General features: G+C 41.2%; 1 protein-coding gene across 5 annotated transcripts in view; it reads right to left on the reverse strand.

The window, feature by feature from the left end:
- Nucleotides 1–17,856, reverse strand: part of PHACTR2 (phosphatase and actin regulator 2) — a 134,944-nt gene that overhangs the window by 21,291 nt on the left and 95,797 nt on the right. For 4 of the 5 annotated variants that reach the window (XM_048296925.1, XM_048296924.1, XM_048296927.1 and 1 more), the window contains 4 exons: nucleotides 8,421–8,660; nucleotides 3,619–4,168; nucleotides 2,189–2,391; nucleotides 158–314 (listed from right to left, as the gene is read on the reverse strand). In XM_048296925.1, the coding sequence (XP_048152882.1) occupies nucleotides 158–314; nucleotides 2,189–2,391; nucleotides 3,619–4,168; nucleotides 8,421–8,660 (1,150 nt within the window). The remainder of the gene's footprint in view (nucleotides 1–157; nucleotides 315–2,188; nucleotides 2,392–3,618; nucleotides 4,169–8,420; nucleotides 8,661–17,856) is intronic. The other variant, XM_048296928.1, reaches the window with a different exon arrangement.

The following is a 17,856-nucleotide window of genomic DNA, read 5'->3' on the forward strand; positions in this document are numbered from 1 at the left end:
AAAGTTTTGTAAGAAATAAAACCACCATTTTCCAGACAGTTGTACCACAAAGATCCTGCAGTGCTTATTGGGCTGCATTTAAAACATTAACCCAGTGTTCTCAATTCTCTTCCTCCACCTCCACCCAGTGAAAGCACTTTTACCCTGAGACTGATACCTCACTAGCTTCGTTCCAATCTGATGTCTGATTTCCTGCCTCTCCTCTTCGGATGTACGCTGCAAGATGTTTTTGTCTTCTAACTCTTTCTTAGATGGTCTGTTGCCAAGTTTGATAGCAAGAGTATCCCTACGACGAATTTTACTTGCCAAAGAGCCTGAGGAAAGGAAGAGTAAGGTAGATTTAGTTCATTCATGCTCAGATTACAGACACAAACTCTGAGTAAGAACTTTAATACCTCCCCAAAGCAACCTTGGTCCCACATGCAGGAGAGGAATATTAATTAACATCAAAAGAAAAATTTTAGCTCCGTTCATGAAAATAAAAAGCTAAAAGGCTTGGAGGAAAAAGCTACCAGACAAATTGATACAAACATCACTTGTCATCTGTGAAGTGATAGGATAAAAATGACAAATCTACACTAAAATGTCTTTGAAGTCTAATACATTACAGGTTGGCTTATTTATCTGCTTAGTATATTTAGCAACCTGCTGCTCTTTTTCTTCAGCCTTAAATGGTTTAGTCTCATTCTATCATCATTTCCCTCATTCTTTCAAATTTTTTTTCAATCAATTACCACTTAGTTCTTTGATAGTGCTTTCCATCTCTAAGTTATTTGCAAATTAAAACAAAAAATACAGTTTAGAAAAGCACTCTGAGTGTTTGTAAAGTAACCTAGGCAGGAACCCCCAGACACTTAAGCAATCTGTTCTCCATAAAACTGACACAGTAGGGACAAGGGCCTTGCAGCTAGGCCAGCATTAGCTTCAGCCAACTGTGGAAGGAAGGACATTTTTCACAGCCTTTGTAGTATTTCCCTTGTGTCTTGACATTCTGACTGAGGTGGTTGTGTGCCCTAGGTTGGCAGATTTTCACTATATAAAGAAGTTTGGTAAGACCACAGGCTCCAGCTCACTTCTCATAAGGCACCGTGCTGCTGTGTGAATACATGACCTTTTGGTTTCTGTCACTTTGGGCTGTATTCAAACCCAACACAGTACTGCAGAAGACTTCAGCCTCTTGAGCTACCTGGCACTTCACCTTCTCCTGCACCAGTGGCCATGACAGGAAAAACAATGTTCGTTTTGCCTCATCCCACTTTGGTACACTGGACCTTGGTGTTTAGGCCTTCTTTGCTGAGCACAGTGAAGCACCTCCTCCAAAAAAGATGTGAGCAAGGCTCTCAAAACCAGGGTTTGATGGTGATTTCATACTGACACAAGGCCACTCTGGAGGAGGTAGAGGGAGGGCTGCCCTCATTCCTGCTTCTGACAGCCTGCTGCTGCCACCTTCTTTGCTCAAGCAAAGGAGAAACCTTTGGGTGAGCTGGATCAGGGAAACACCAATTCTACTGAAAATCAGCTCAACAACAGGTGCTACTGCAAAAATAAACATGAATTCTAGCCTAAGGAAAGAACATCTGGGAGCAGGGATTAGGCAGAATGGGGGCAGGACAACCCCTTCAGCACAGCAGGGCTTCTGCCCAATTAGGGTGATGATTGAGTCATGACCCCGGATGAAATTTCAAAGCTGTAAAACTTAGATGCAATCTACTGTGATCTGCTCTGTCTGCCAAGGTTGCTCCAATCCTTAAAACATCCTGATCAAAGAGGAACAAGTGACTTTCAGACAGTGAAGCTGCTGACAGATGGGCTTCCTCTGTCACCCACCACACCTGTAACTCCCACAAGGAACTCACAACATGGGCAAGCCAAATCAATGGCTTGCAATGCCCTAATGTGGAGGCCTTGTTCCACCCTCATGTCCTTCTGAACCTGTTCCTCCCACCTCCACTCTCCTCTGTGCAATGCTTGATCTGCTCTCACCTGTACACAGGCCCCCAGCAGGTTTCTGATCATGATTGCCTGGGAGAAGCAGGATACTCATTTCTCAGTAGTGACAAAATACTAAAGCTCCTAAAACCATTCCCTGAAGCCATTCCCCTCTTTGCCTCACACTAGCATGGGTCAGGCATGCTCACATAAATCAATCTGAAAAAGGTAGCCTGCAGCTTCTGGGCAGGATGCTTACTTTCAGAACTTGCATTTTCATCATCGTCATCGTCGTCGTCATCATCTGTGTACAGGATCGGCCCGTCCGAGTCCGAGTCACTGCCATGGCTCTCTCTGCTACTTTCACTCTCAGAAGGGGCAGCAGCATCAGAAGCCTCCTCCACTAGCTCAGAGAATGCTTGATCTGGGGCCTCCCCTTCTTGGTCTTCTTTGGTAGCCAAGCTTTATTCACGAGCAGATAAGGTGACACATTATTGCAAGCAGACAAAACAGAAGTGAGAGGCAGACTGAATAGGCAAGTACAAAAATAAAAGTTCTGTTAATGAAAGTAATTACTTTCTAAAAAACATACATATATAAAACATTTATAACATATGCAGATATGTATATATATCTATGTATGTACGTTAAGAAAAAGGATGCAAACAATCTGGAACAATGCACTGTAAAGACTGCATTAAGACAAATCCTAATTGTTTTTTATTTCTTGTGGCGTGGGACCGAGAGAGAAAACAGTTCATAAAGATGAGGGTGAGAGGAGCAAGTTGGAGAGCAGATGGGAGAGCAAAGTTTCCTGGTTCGGAAGCATAACCCTATTTATTGTGAATACAGTTTCACTGCAGGTGAGTTCAAAATGTCCATGCCCATAACTGATGAACATGGGGATCAGCAGCAGATTGCCTTTTGCCTTGGGAAAATCTTTATGTAAAGGAAGGGTAGAGCAGGGGGAGATGCAGCACTGGAATGTAGAGCTGGCAACAGATGTACCAGCAAGAATTTAAAGGAAGGTCTCTAGGCTACTGGCATCTAGACTAAACCCTCTTGGATTTATGTAAAAGATGCTGATTTTTGTGGCAGGGAAGAGAGAAATTAATAAGGCAGTTTCATTTTTCTGCCAGCTATTTTGCTTAAAAAATGTAATTATGACTTTTCTCTTGACCAGTTTTTACAGTACCTGAGATTTAGACAAGTTACTAGGCAGTGAAGGACCAAACACCTACTAATTGGATCCTGAAACCCTCATTTTCAAGTGTTCGAGTAAATTCAGCTACTGAATTGAGAATTTCAGCAGCGAGATATTTAATGACGTCTACAGAAAAAAAAAAAAAAAACACCCTTGTAATTCGGCACCATTTCTTGTTTGCCTTAGTGAGAGATAAAGAAAAGAGTCATCATCTATGGGCTGAACTGCTGACCACAGTGTCAGCCACACAATGAAGTAAGAGATAAGTCATGAGCAATGACCATCTGGGCAAACATGAGGCACTGCAGGTGAAAGGCTCAGAGGCACTGGGAAGGAACAAACTGTGCTGGGCTGCAACACAAACTGCTCCCAGTCAGCAGAAGAAACAGAAGCGATCCCCACGTGTCTACAGTATCCCGTGCAAAGAAATGTGGCTTCCTCGGCTGTGGTGCTACCGCTCCCCCAGGACAGCCAACCTGTCTTACCTTTCCATGTCTTCTCTTCCCGTATCTGGAGCGCTGCCTAGGGCTGCACTGCTCAGACTCTCATCTGTGCCGCGCTCCGTCTGGAGAAGAGGCTTTATGTCGGAACCAGGGCTGCGTGGCCCTGCCACACAGCTGTCTGACACATCTTGGCCACCTGAGGAGCCAGCAGGCTGACTAGCTGCAGCAGGAAAAGGAGGTGGAAGTGGAGGTGGAGGAGGGGCAGCAGTGGGAGGAGGGGGCACAACAAGCTTGCTCGACTGGTCTGCGTCCTCTGTTTCAAAAATTACTATGGAAGGTTGCTCAGGCTTGAGTTTTTCTGCCTTTACTTCCAAACTGTCAGCTGTCGCACCTGAGGGGGAAGAAGCAGCCCCATCTGGTGCTGTTCGTGGGGCTGACTGTTTCCCAGGTTTTTTCTTGCCCCTGGGAGTCCCTGATGTGCCAGATTTGCTGGAAGTCTCCCTAGAGGCTTTGGGATGAGATGATGTGGATGAAGGAGATGGTGATGAAGAAGACTTGGAGACTGGTAGTTTTTTTGCATGAGAGGAACCAGCTAAAACAAAAAAAGAAAAGGCATTTTACAATCTTGCAATTATACGATTTTTGCACTGTATTTTCTGCATGGATTGAGTTGTGTTGGTCTTTTAAAAATGTAAAAAATACACTTGATACTTCTACAATACTTTGTGTAAATTCTTGAGATGATTAAATGTTGCAGTTCCAATTTCACCTTTGTAGTTGGAGACACAGAAATTATGAATACTTGCCCAAGAACAGCAGAGAGGACCAACCTTACAAATGGGTAAGGGTTTGTTTCAAGCATTCCGCATTGGCCCATTACACCTTGCCTGGACATCATCTAAGAAGTCCATTACTTATTCCAAAATATGTGTAGTGTCCTAGTTTAAAAAAAAAAAAAAAAAAAGCTTGCTGGCAGAGAAAACTGCCTGACCTTTCCTACTATATGAATTTTTGGTCTGATCACTGTGAAAACCCTGTGATTTTTCTTATACTTTTCAATGAACATCTGAGCAGTGTTACTGAGTATCACTTTCACAATGTTATTGCAACTGGTGTCCTCCTACTTAATGACAAACAGCAGCGGGACAGCAAAACAAGGTGTACTTTCAAGTCCAGCTGGGTATGTCCACAAAAGAGAGGCAGAAACCACTGCTATCACTCTGCCCTAATGACCTCCAGCAGGGAGGAGGCACTGAAGGCCTCCTGTATGTACTGGAGGTTTTCATCTTACCAGTGACCAACTCAGGCAGTCTTGAAAATGTAGTGAAACAAGGTTTTGACAGTAGCTGTACAAGCTGGCCAAGCTGGCTGTTTAATGCTGTGACACTCACCATGCTGAAGCATATATGTTTAATGCCCAAGTTCACTGGAGATTTCAGCTAGTCTGCATGCACATGTGCATTCCAGCCACATTTCTAATTGCTGGCTTAATGCACCCATCACCTGAGATGGGAGCTTCAAATTTCTCACTCTCATTTAAAAAGCAATAACAATGACAACCATCTAATGGTTCAGTCCTTTTCATCAAAATCCAACTCAAACACTTCTGATGGAGTAAAAATTCATTAACTTCCAGAGAAAAAGTGAAAGTGTTATGAACTTACACAGTAGCCTTCTGGCTAAGCTTACTTTGTAAAACAGTAAGCTGCAATAGAAATCTGCTGAAAAGCCTACTTTACTTATAAGCATTTAAATAAAAACACCCTCCCCAGCAGATTAGGAGAGAATCGAAGCACAGACACTGGCCATAAAAAGTTCACAATATAAAAACAGTTTTCACTGTGAGACTGTTCTCAGTCTCAAAGAAGATGGAAACTAATTCAAAAGACACACTTTACCATTCTCTTCTGTGGCTGAGTGTTATGGTTTATAAACATCTAGAGTGCTGTGAAGCTTCCAGTACATGAAAAAATCTGAAAAAATCCATAGAAATTTCAGGCAAATCACTGTTCCTCTTTGTGCTCCAAGGTGACTGTAGAGGGCACTGTCCTGAATCTACTGATACTGCACTAATCTTCCCACATCAGGTACAAATCACTCAATTTACAACCAAAACAAAATGAAGCAGAAAAATGGCACAGGCAGAAGCTGATAATTAAAGTAGAAATAGATGTTAGTTCCCACGTGCATATTACTTAACAGAAATCTTACTGAGTACGTGGATAGCAGAAAGAACACGTTCTGATCCACATCAGTACAAGGTGGAGATTATGGGGGTACAACTGACTGCAACCACCCTTACCCCAAGGGAACCTCCACAACCTGTCCCTTGGTGGCACCAATGTTTAACAACATACTGTGGTTAGGGTGAGAACCCATCATCCCCCTGGTTCAGTGATTTGCATATCTAAAGTTGATTGGTTAATGTTTTCCCCTCCCTGTTTTATGTACAAAGTTGTAAATATTAATTTCCCTTAATTAACTATGTATTAGTTCTAGAAAGTTCTGCACTCGTCGACATCCCATTGGCTGCTTCCCTTATTCCCTCCCATGTGTTATTCCCATTGGTTCCCTCAGCTTCAACCCCACGTCCTTCCCTTTGCCCCATTGGCTGTAACCCTTATCCCCGCCTTTCCATCCCTCCGTATAAAATTCCTAGACTCGCAGTTATTTTCGGCTCTTTGTCCCTAGTCTCTTCACGAGCTGACTTTCACATGGGACCTATATGAAGAGTCCCCTCTCTCCTTCTTCGCCTGCGCGCCCTCCAACTAGCCCAGGAGCAGCTCCCTCGGGTGAGGACCTCACACTCTGCTACCTTTTGAACCAGAGGGTGCAGCCAGACCTCCGGGCTTCTTCAGTGTTCTCCTGGCTAGTGCGCCCGCAGGAGGTCAACAGAATCAGTGACATGCTTACACTTAAGAACTGCAGCAGAATACAAATACATGGCCACACAGTTGTGGCTGGGAAAATGGCAAAAGATGTTTCTATTGTAAAAATCCTCACATTATTCTCAGAACCTTTCTGGACCTGCAATTAGATACAGAAACTTAAAAGATTTCTCCCACAGAAAACCGCCCTAATGTGTCCACACGGGTCAGAAGTGCTGTTGCTGTTGTTGTTTTTGACTGCGCTGGGTAATGATTTTCTGTCATGCCTCTGTTTCAGTAGAATACTTGAATTCGGATTAAAAGAAAAATTTAATGGCTGTTGTTTGTTTTTTGGCATACATCCATGCCTACATTTAAGTTCCATTCTCCCAGTTCCACTATTTCGGTATGGAAACCTGCTGTGTTGCCCTTAGGAGAGTCATGGCTCAGTTGTTACTCATAGTCCTCTCCTCTTTCATGGGACTTGATCACTGGCTGCATCATGTGTTCACTTTCATGGGGATCTGACAAACCTCTTGTACTAATACTGATCCAAACCAGCTCTACTTACTTAGTACTGCCCCACTTTGAATGAAAACAACGTATTTTTAATGTTGGAAGAAATTACCAGTAGAATAAGGCATATACGTGGATGTATTTTACACCTGTATGGTCTCAAGCACTGCATGACATTTCAGCAAGGCAATAGAAGCAAACAGAAGACAAATCTGGAACCTGGATGTATTTTAATCTGAAAAGTCAGATACCTGACAGCTTGTTACCAAACACTGCTACAAACATTTCTTTATGTGATGGAAACATTTCTTTATGTCATGGGTTGTTTTATTTCTGAAAGATCTGCTGTTACAAGGTTGCTTCACCCAGGAAGAGCTGAGCTTTCCAGCTGCATGTGAACCAGCAAATTCTGGATTTTCAAAATGTTTATTCTTGTAGTCATCTGATGTAGTAGGGACAGTTAATACCAAGTTAATGGATATTTTATGGCAAAGTTGTTACTGTAACTCTAGAAGTCTTGCAATGTTTTCAAACAGTCCTCTTCTGTATGCTGCAAACACAAAACTTGCCAAAATGTACAAGCTGTGAAGAGAAATACTTGCAGAGAAAATGAGGGACTGGAGGGCTTTCAAAGACAGACAGAGATTGAAAACACAAGGCTTGTATAAATTTGCCAGTATGTATATGGAGCCCATTCATCACAATACTGCTTTGTTCAAATTATATGTGGATGTTTTAATTTTGGTCACTGTCCACACTGCAACCATTCAAACTCATGATCAGTACCTTAGGAGCATCCACCTATAATCTTTAATCTTGCATCACTGCTGAATTTTGGTCTAATAGTGTGGCGATAAACACATGTGCTATATGCCTGATGATTGATATTTTCCTTTTCCAGTATGCACTTAAAATCACAGCACCTGAGGGAAGCCTGATCATTTCTAATGGCTGTAAATATTTTTTTTTTCAGCTAAACCAACTGCTATTCAACAGTCTTTTAAGATGTCTTCATGGTTTTTATTCTCAACCTCTTTGTGGTCTTGTAATATTGTCAAATTGGAATGGTTGATATTTTCAGTAGAAAGTTACAGCAATACCAAAGTACTTTTCCTTAGGGGCAACTCGTGCTTGGTTTCAGAAGTCACCTTCTTCCCTGCTGATTCTTGAGCACTTCTCTGGGTCATTTTGTTGCCAGCTTTCACACTTGAACTGGGAATTCAGTGGTGTCTCTGATGTGCTTGGTGTACACAGGTTAATTAAACAGTGAGGGGGTCTGTGTGTTGCTTGGGGGGTTTGTGGCCAGCAGAACCAGAGCTCAGCAGGAAGCTCTCTACAAACACCCATGGCATGCTCTCCAGTACCACTGCTACGCACCAAGGCACGAGTTACCGTAGGACCAAGCCAAGCACCCCCATGCACATGCACCCACCGCAACTGCACTGCATGGGCAGTACTCACCAGCTTCTCGATTTGCACTGGCACCTGTTGGCTTGGGCGGCGGGACAGGAGGCTGCTTAGCAGGAGCCTTTCCCTTTTTTTTAGCATGAGGTGCTTCAGTACTCTTATGGCTGGTGGTGGTGGTGGTGGAAGCAGCAATGGCATTTTTTGGTGGTAGTGGAGCTTTTTTAGGTTTAGGCTTAGGCTTAGGTAGTGGTGGAGCATGGGATGTCGGTATTTCTGTGCAGTGATCAGTGCTCTCTATGGATAAGAAAGTGAACAGAAGCCAACTGACACAGACATACACCATGTAAATTCAACAGCAAGCCTCACAACAGTGACTACTTCTGCTGCTTGAGCTCTTGGGAATCAGGAGAGAGTTCACCTTCTGCCTCTTAATGAAGATCTACCTCAGAAGAAAATTACTTTTCATCTCAATTCAAGACCTTCTCATGGAAAATATTTACCTGGAACTTCTCTCAGACACATCTATTCTAGACCTCCAAGGATCAGCCTTTACATTCAGTATCCCAAACTAGAGCGCTGGCTTCAAACTAAACAAAGGAATGCTATTTACTTCTCTAACAAATCTTTTCAACCCTACCCATCCCAAGATCAACAGGCTATAAAACTCAGATTCATGTGAACCTGAATGTGAACAGGGCCATTCTCTCAGCCACAGGCTCAAACATGCCTACACAGTGGAAATTTTCCAGATTTTCCCCTGAAACAACCCATTCTTCTGAGCTGCACATTGCTTGCTCTCAGCAGCTTTATTTTGGGTAACTTCCTCAGGGTATTTCTACTCTTTGGAAACAAATGAAGTTAAATAAGATAGGATATCATTTGGCATGGAAATGCTCTCCTCTCCTGCAGTTTCTTTGGGTACTGTTACACAGCTGCACTTTCAAGAGTCAAGAGTTCATTAGTCAGCAGGAATTTGGTTTTTATCTACATTGTGCTGTGCAATAGGAATGGCTCTGCAGCGTGAAAGAGGTAGCACTGAGGACCCAATAACCACAATCTGCATCTCAGGAGACTTGACTTTGGACTGTCTTCAGGCTAGTTCTGTAGATTGCATGACTAGTGGTGGAGGGAGTACAAGTTCCTGAGTGCATCTTTTGTCTTAGTTTCATCCAGAAGAAACCTGGTTTGTTTGTAACCTGCAAACCAATGAAAGGTGAGTGGGGATGACCAGGAAATTAACTTCAGAAGTGCATGCCTAATGCCAGCTATAATGTTAATGTAGGTGAGCCATTTACAGTTGACATACAATTTTGCAACATAATCACTATGGCTGTAAAACTTGGTGTTCCCAGGTGGGAAGAGCTAAAGCTCCCAGATGGGAAGAGCTAAGGTTCCCAGATGGGAATCTTCATCTATTTAATTAAACCAATTCTGTGCCCATTTGGTCTCAAGATAGCCTTCCCAAACCCTTCTGAAAAAGGATGTTATAGAAGCAAGAGCATTCCATCAGAATCATATAGGCTTTGTTTGCAAGTTACTAAAAACTACGACTGGGGAAGAAAGAAGACAAACACGTACTACAAAGACTTTTAACAGTCTCTTCTATCACTCAAGGGAAAACCATTGCATTTCTTGCAGTATGTTCCTATTAGAGCCTCACTCTTAATACACATTAAATGGATGTTCTCGTCTCTCTTCTTTACCACGTAAAAGATTCCCAAGAGATAAGCAACATATTTTAATTTTAAGATTAGTAGATGAAAAACAAATAGCATGTTAGACAACAAAGACATTCTTCCTCTCAGAAACAAAGCCTTTCCAACTTCTAGCTTAAGGCTTGTTAACATGAACCTAATGCATCACCTGCAGTTATTAAAAGCAACATGCACACATGTCTCTTCATGAACTGAAGGAATTAACATTAACTGTCCAGTGTCTTCCTCCTTTATCTCCAGCCTATGATAGACTAATATGCTTTTGGTAAAGCTTTGGAAGAACCATGTGATAGAAACCTTTTACAGCTTTCAAACAGATTCTTTTGAGCACAGATTCTTGTACCATCTCTTTGTTTTCCATAGAAAGACTTCAAATGGAGAAAGAAACATGCTTATTTGTTACATTTTGATCTCTTCTTTTACAGCAAAAGTGTCTCCTTGTGAAATTCTACCTACCTTCATTCAAAGTTGAAATGCTGATATAATTCTGAAAAAGCAGGACATTTTAAAATTTGAAGTCCATTAATAACAAATATGGCAAGAGAAGATATGATTTTGTATTTTGAAGATCCTGAAGGACATGATGATCAGAAATAATTACAAGTGTTAACAATTCTTCGCTATACGTTTTAATTAAGGATCCATAATGCTAAAATTTTATTTACTAATAAGAAAGAATTTAAAACTTGTTTACTTATACACCATTACTGTGTTTTGTTTCAGGTCATTAGTAGAGAAAATGTTAAAAACAGAATGATAACCTAGAAAAAGTAATATACCATTCACCATATTCTAAAGTAATAACAGTCAATCTACATTAAACCATATAACTGATTAAATATATCAGAATTCATCTTCTGAATCAGGAAAAAAGTTACAAAATAAAACAAAATATAAAGCTAAAGCTATATTTATTTGCAAATAAACACATCCTAGTGACAACCAACTGATAGTTTTTGATTTTTCTTTAGACAAATACCTAAAAACTATAAACGAAAACCAAAACTGGAGCAATTCATTTACGTCAAAGTTCTTGCTTGCAAACTTCAATTGTGATTAAAGCTGGCAATTCATACAGCATTTATTTTAACAGAAATGCCTTGCCATCACTGGGATACTATCTTTGTCTAAGATAGCTCTTTTCATACTGTTATGTACCTCATTCCAAAGACTGGCAAAGACTGGCAGACTCCTTCTGCACAGCTGCATCCTACTTGCTCAGACAGTTACACTTCTCATCCAGTCTTGACTGCCCCTTGATTATACACATGCCCTTTTCTTGGCCTTTACCAGTGAACCTTCTTTTTACTCACAGCCAGGAGGAAACCTGTGGTGAAGATCATTGCCTTTGACCGTATCATTCCTCCTGGCATCTTATTGGCTTTGTTGCTTTTACCTTTGTTAGCTTCATTTTTTTTATGTCACTGTCAGTCTGATTTTGCCCATAGTATGATTTTCTCAATTGCTTGAGATAGAGATTTCCAGTTCCCACCTGACCAGTCCATTGTATCAGCTTTTGACAGTGACAAGCCAAGTTTGAAGTAGATGATTTTCATTGCTTTTCCTCTGTTGACCCTCAGGCTTTGTGAACATTCACTGACTGTCCTCCCTCAAACTCCCCTCTGCTCTGATGCCAAAGCTGACAATATTTAGGCTGCCAGTATTGTGCTTTTTATGTCGGTCTGATGTCCTCTTGTTTTCCAGTGTCTAATCACAGTGTCCTTTCTTTTACTGCAAGTCCATTGGAAAATTTTTGTGGTTCTCTGCATCTGTGTAAGATGCTATAATAAACATCTGGTATATACAATAACACTGTAGTAATACAAATAACTAATATCTGCAACAGTGGCTTGATCCTGAACAGTGACAGGGATGGTCTGATGTCTGTAAATGGCTACAGATACAATTATGTTGTAATTGCACCTCCCTAACATGATTCTCCTTGAGTATTGAACCTTGGTCTTCATGACTGCTCACTCTTTTGCCAAAACAAGGAGGCATCTGAATCAGTTCAGACCCATCTATTTGTTCAAACCAATCCCCCAGGTACCTCTGTACCAGATGCAACACATTTTTATTGCTGTTGTTTTTCTTGATTTAGACATCTGTTCATCAAGAACTGACCTTTTAAGAAAAGGTCTCCAAAACACATCAGATTTCTTTTATTCACTGCTGCCTTGATGGAAATACCTGCTGTAAAAGCAGCTTGCCTATAAATTACTTCTTTAACAGGAAAGCAAATGTTAATATCTCATTAAGCATTTGGATCAATAATATGTTTATGTTTAGAATAAATTTTCCAAAGGCCAGATTTTCAAGAAAGCTCACTTTCAAACAGATTTTCTTGTTTCCAGAAATTGTGATTGGGGCCAGACTCTTAACAAAGCTCTGTTCTCATGTAAACACCTAAATGATGGCCAGGGTTACAAAGTACTCAGTATACACCAGCTCTTGTGGGGACTCATCAAGTCTGAAAGACTTTCAGAGAGACACCAGTGTGCCACATGTGCTAGAAAATCAGATTATTTTGCAAACTAAAAGTGGGACCTTTTGCAAATTCTGGACCAAATGAACCTATGAAAGTCCTGGGCATACTTTCAGAAGCTAGGTTGTGAAATACAAGAATTTTTTCTTTACTTCTGTGAACTTCTAAGGAACAGAAGGCCAGAGCTTTTCTACCCAAGGATTTTGTCATACAGCACTGGCATTTTCGTTTGTACAGCTCAAGCAGTGTCCTGGAGCTACCTCACAGAAAACCAGCAGTACTGCAGTACAAGTGTATGATCTCCATCAACTGCACAGCACCCTCCTACCACAAGATGAACACAACACATTGCAGAAACACTATGCAAAATGAAAGCTGGAAGTAATGTGTGTTTGTCGTCTTTTGCAGTATGACTCCCTTCACAATCAAACTAACTCTGTAAGAGTTTTTCAGATCAGGAGTTTCCTTTCCAGGCTATGCAGAGAGCTTGTTTTGATTAATCAAAATCCAGGAAGCTGTCAGTCAGGAACATGGGACACAGGACAAGACAAGGTGTCTTTTGTCACTGTTTTGGACTCATTGATTGTGCTGATGCAGGTGGTCAACTCAGACAAATCCTTTCATAAACTTCAGATTTAACCAGCTCATTTTTTGTTCCTGCTATTGCTAGTACAGTCTGTTTAAGAAAAGACCCATTCTAATTGTTAGAAAGCTTCCTTTAATTTCCACTCTGACTGTATTTCAAGCCACTGTTTATTCCTTTCTACTTGTGCCAGCATTGTCCTTTAGCCATGCTCTCTCCTGGCTGTTTACCAACTTGCAACATTCATCAAATGCACTCAGGCTCTCTTGGGCTCTGTTTTGCTAGATTGAACCAGGACAGCTGTCTCACAATGCTGTTTGCAGCTCTCTCTGCAGTTTTGAATTCATCCTTCTTGAAGATGGATAAGCAGATCTGCACATCTGCAGACTTCTAGATCTTACTGACTCTGCAATTTCAACAGCACCCTATGCAAGAGGCTTTAGAGACAGTGTAGAAAACAGGAGAGGGGAGAAAGGGACAGGTGTAACATCTCACCTAAAGCAACCACATTCAGGTATTTTGCACTAGTTTCAAGATTAAAAAGGTAAAAAAACCACCTGACTATCATTTGACATTTTTATAACTGCCCAATCTTTATGTAAGAAGTAAGCTGCTAAAAAAGAGAATGCCTAAGACATATTCACTGTCAGCTGATCTATGAAAATCTTGGAAGGTGGAAGGCATGTAGGTTTCTACATTCTCTTCTACTTTCTATAAAGATATGCTCAAATAATTGAATAGTTAGTTCATTAAAACAATGTACACAATCCTAATTCTGGAGCCACATTAGGATATCGTTCCTATAAAAGAAAAAAACCAAAACAAACAAACCAGCTTTAAAGGTCAGGAGCTTTCTTCAGGCACTCAGTTGTTGTGGGTGAAAGCCCGTGCCTCTCACATCACCCTACCAGCATGAGCCAGCCCTGCTGACTTAGTGGACAGGCTCTGGCCAAATGCAGCTTTATCTAGAGTAGCTTTCCTTTTAAGAAGACTTGGATTCAGCCTCATTTACATAGTTCAGGTGATGAACTGAAGATATACTATTCTTAGAAGAACTGGTTTTAGCCAGCAAATAACTCAGCTGGAGTGAGAGATTCTTAGGGAGTCAGGCAAAAAAGCCCACAGCCTTTTATGTATGCTGCTCATATCAATGATCTACAGAGCTCAGGAGTGTAGGAAGCCAGCTAGGCACACAAGAGGGATGGAAGTCTGCCTCGTTTCTCACAGTGACTGGTTTCCAGGTTTAACCTTCTGAGACAAAGTAGGCTCTTGTCTGAGACCCTGAGAGATGAGGGTTACTTCCTTATATTCAAACAGGTTTTGTTCTGCTTTGGGGAAATAAAGAGAAGATCTCTGAGAAAAGGAACCTAAAATATTTGACTTTGAAGAACATTCCTTGGAAGACAAACTAAAGCACTAGAGAGCAATGATGCATAAGATCAGAGTTTGTGCCTCCAACCTTCTTTTCTTTGGTTACCCATATGAGAAAGAAAAGATTAAATTTAATGGCAGATTTAAGGAGAGCAGATAAAATATAGAGGAAAGAACCTGTAAAACCAACATACTAAGACCTGGAACCTTTGCCAACTCTCATATGAAAGTTAGCCTCTTCGGGGGAAAAAAATATGCACACATAGCCCAATAATTCATTTGGAAACAGAACTAAAAACTGTTTCCTTCATTCATGTTTACTTCAGACATGAGGAAACCTGAGAGGATCAATCTATAAATGGCCCAGGAACATTCCAGAAGCTTATGCCCCATATCACCCAAAGCACCTGTAACAGAGCTCTGGCTTTCTGCAATGCAGTTATTTATCAAAGCAGCACCTAACACACCTGACTGATGGTATGCAAAACAGAACTTACTGTTTTTTTCCAGGCAGCCTCTTGCTGATGGTTACTGAACCTTTCACTTCTTCCAAGCCCAAGCTAACTATGAAACATGGAACCATCTGCCAGAGTCATTAAAAGATTTAGCCTGCTTTGACAAAAATGAGTAAGAATGAAGTTTACAAACTGAACTCAGATACAAATAAGGGGTTCTCTCATAAATCTGTGTTCCAGAGACATCTTGGGAGGGTTGAATGGAGAAAAGCATCTCTGACACAGTACCTGGAGGCTTTACAATGTGCAGCATGCATACTGCATCACCATGCTATGTCCTGATACCTAGGGAGGCAAACAGCGACAATTTTGACACCTATTCTACTGATGTGGCTTTTGGTCTTGTCCACCACTGCTATAGGGGGCAGGAGGCAGAGAGACTCTTTGGATCCCCTTTGCGATGCTCATACCCCACCTGGAACCTGGAGCTCTGGGCACTGCTGGGGATACTGCAGATCAGTGCCATGGCTCAGGAGCCCAGGCACAGCAGTAGAATTCAGTCTGCTGCCCAGATGACCAGGGTGTTCTTTGATGTTGCTGCCTGTCTACTTGCTGCTCTGTATCCATTGCAAGGCTCGGAGATAAAATAGCTATAGTTTAGCTCTTTATTTTCTGCAAAAGTTGCTAGTGACTTTCCTTAGTCAAAACAAAAGAATTCAGAAGTCAACCTAGTACAAACACTACATGAATAAATGATCTTAGAAAAAGATTTATCTGATTTCTCAGCAGCAAGGCTTTATCCATCAATTACCTGCTTTATGTAAAACTGTCACTCGTTTCTTATCATCCTGCCATGTAGGAGAAATTATCTTTTAAACACCCTGCTTGTATGACTGTCATCATTACTACAAATAGTAAAAGTTATACTATTAAATTGCCAGAGAATTTTTCACCAAATACAAAAGGAGCCTCTGAGCTGACAGGCAGCAGATGGGAACACAGCTTATGGAACTGCCTGGCAGCAAGGGCAACAGCTTTCAAGGGTTGTCTTCTTCACTTGCTTCTGCTTTACTCATTTTTATATGCATGGCTGAGCCTATTGCTTGCCCTGTTGATACTGTATTTCCATAGTTCATGCTGAAAAACTTTTTTCCTTTAACTTCTTTTAACTCTTAAAATATTCCACATTCTACAACCTGTTGCTGCCAGCTCTCACCATATTATCACAATGTGCATGTATCACCTGTTCTTTTTAAGCTTCCGGCTCCAGTAGTCATCATATTTATATGAGAAGGCCATTTTCAAGACCCAGTTGAACAAGAGGGCAAATAAAGACCACCATCATTTCATGAGAGCATTTTAAAATAACCTCATGACTTTCACAGGGCTGAGATGCATTTTTTGGAAAACTTTGATTCAATGGGAGCTGGAACTGCAGCACACAGTGCTACTAAGCAGCAGGAATGAATCCTGTCTTTCGGTCTTACAAACATGGAAAGTGTATGTATCTTCCTTCAAGATTTACACCTAAGAGTTCATGACTTTAGAAGCCTCACGTTAGCCTCGCTAAAGATGAACTCCTTGCAGCCATTTCTCCTGATTGTCAGCTAGTATTCAGTCCACCTATCTCAGTTCTCATGATGGAGGGTTGTGATCTGAAGCACCAGCACCTTTTATGGTCTTAGCAGGAGACAGTGAGCTAAGTATTCCTGCTTCAGCTCTGATTTTGATGCTCTGTGAGCATTAGCAAACCTCCACTCTGCAGCTGTTGATTCCTCACTCTGCCAGTGGGTGCAAACATACTGCATCTGCCATAAATAAATCACCCAGGATTAATCTATCAGGTGAGATGCATCTGTGGGATGCTGTGGGCCTTACTCTTCCACTGAGTTCAGAAGGCTGGCTCACTTTCTTGCTTAGTGTGCCATAAATGAAGAATCACTGAAGTGTATTCACAATGACTATGCGGTGGCTGGTAGTGGGTTTACACAGTGTAACACTGCTTCTGATGCGTGAAATTGATCCTTAACACCTTTTGTGTGGAGAATATTATCTGCCATAAATCTCTCATTCTGTTTCAGGGGACTCAAGATGCTTACTCACAGAAGAACTTCATGTTTAGGTGCAAGAGAAAAGTATATTTAAGGGGTTTGCATCTTTGGGATGCTCATATTGAGATTCTATGAAGCCTAGAATACCAGTTTTGCTCATTTTTTGTTTTCCTTCTCCTTCCTCCATATATTCTTAATTTTATGAGAGGGACTGGAGTGATAGCTACACTTTCTTTTGTACTGAGTCTACTCCTGTACAGCAATCATTTTTAATTTCTCCCTATAAGGTCAAAACAATATGTAGGGAGTGCAGAGTCTAATAAGATGTTTGAAGTAGATATTGAACCTTCCTGCTTCACTGGAGTTCTACATTCTGCAAAGTCAGCTAGAGGAGATTTCAAAATGGTTAGAAATGTGTATTTCTAAAATAAACTGTACCTTAGGAAAACTTCCAAGTCCTGACAGTTCTGAAATGCTGTATTTAGTGATGCACAAAATAATAAGTGGTCTGATCTAACCCCAAAGTCAAACTTAACCATTTTAAAGGAGTTTTCCATGGCTTTTATAATTCTTTTCCCCTGACCCAATACACATCTGGTTCTAGTTGGCACCAAAAAGATAGATGTATTTAAATGTCATGACAAAGGCTAATCTTGTATTTCTGCCTTGTTGGGAGACAGGAAGTACTAGAAATCTCAAAGATTTTCCCTGGACGTCTATCCACTTTTTACATAGTCAAGTGATTTACATAGCTCAGAGAAGAATTCAAATTTTTGTGTTAGCTGAACTGACCCTCTCAACCTCCAGAGGCTCATTCATCACTAGGTAGA

Source organism: Corvus hawaiiensis, chromosome 3, assembly GCF_020740725.1.
Source record: "Corvus hawaiiensis isolate bCorHaw1 chromosome 3, bCorHaw1.pri.cur, whole genome shotgun sequence".
NCBI lineage: Eukaryota > Metazoa > Chordata > Aves > Passeriformes > Corvidae > Corvus > Corvus hawaiiensis.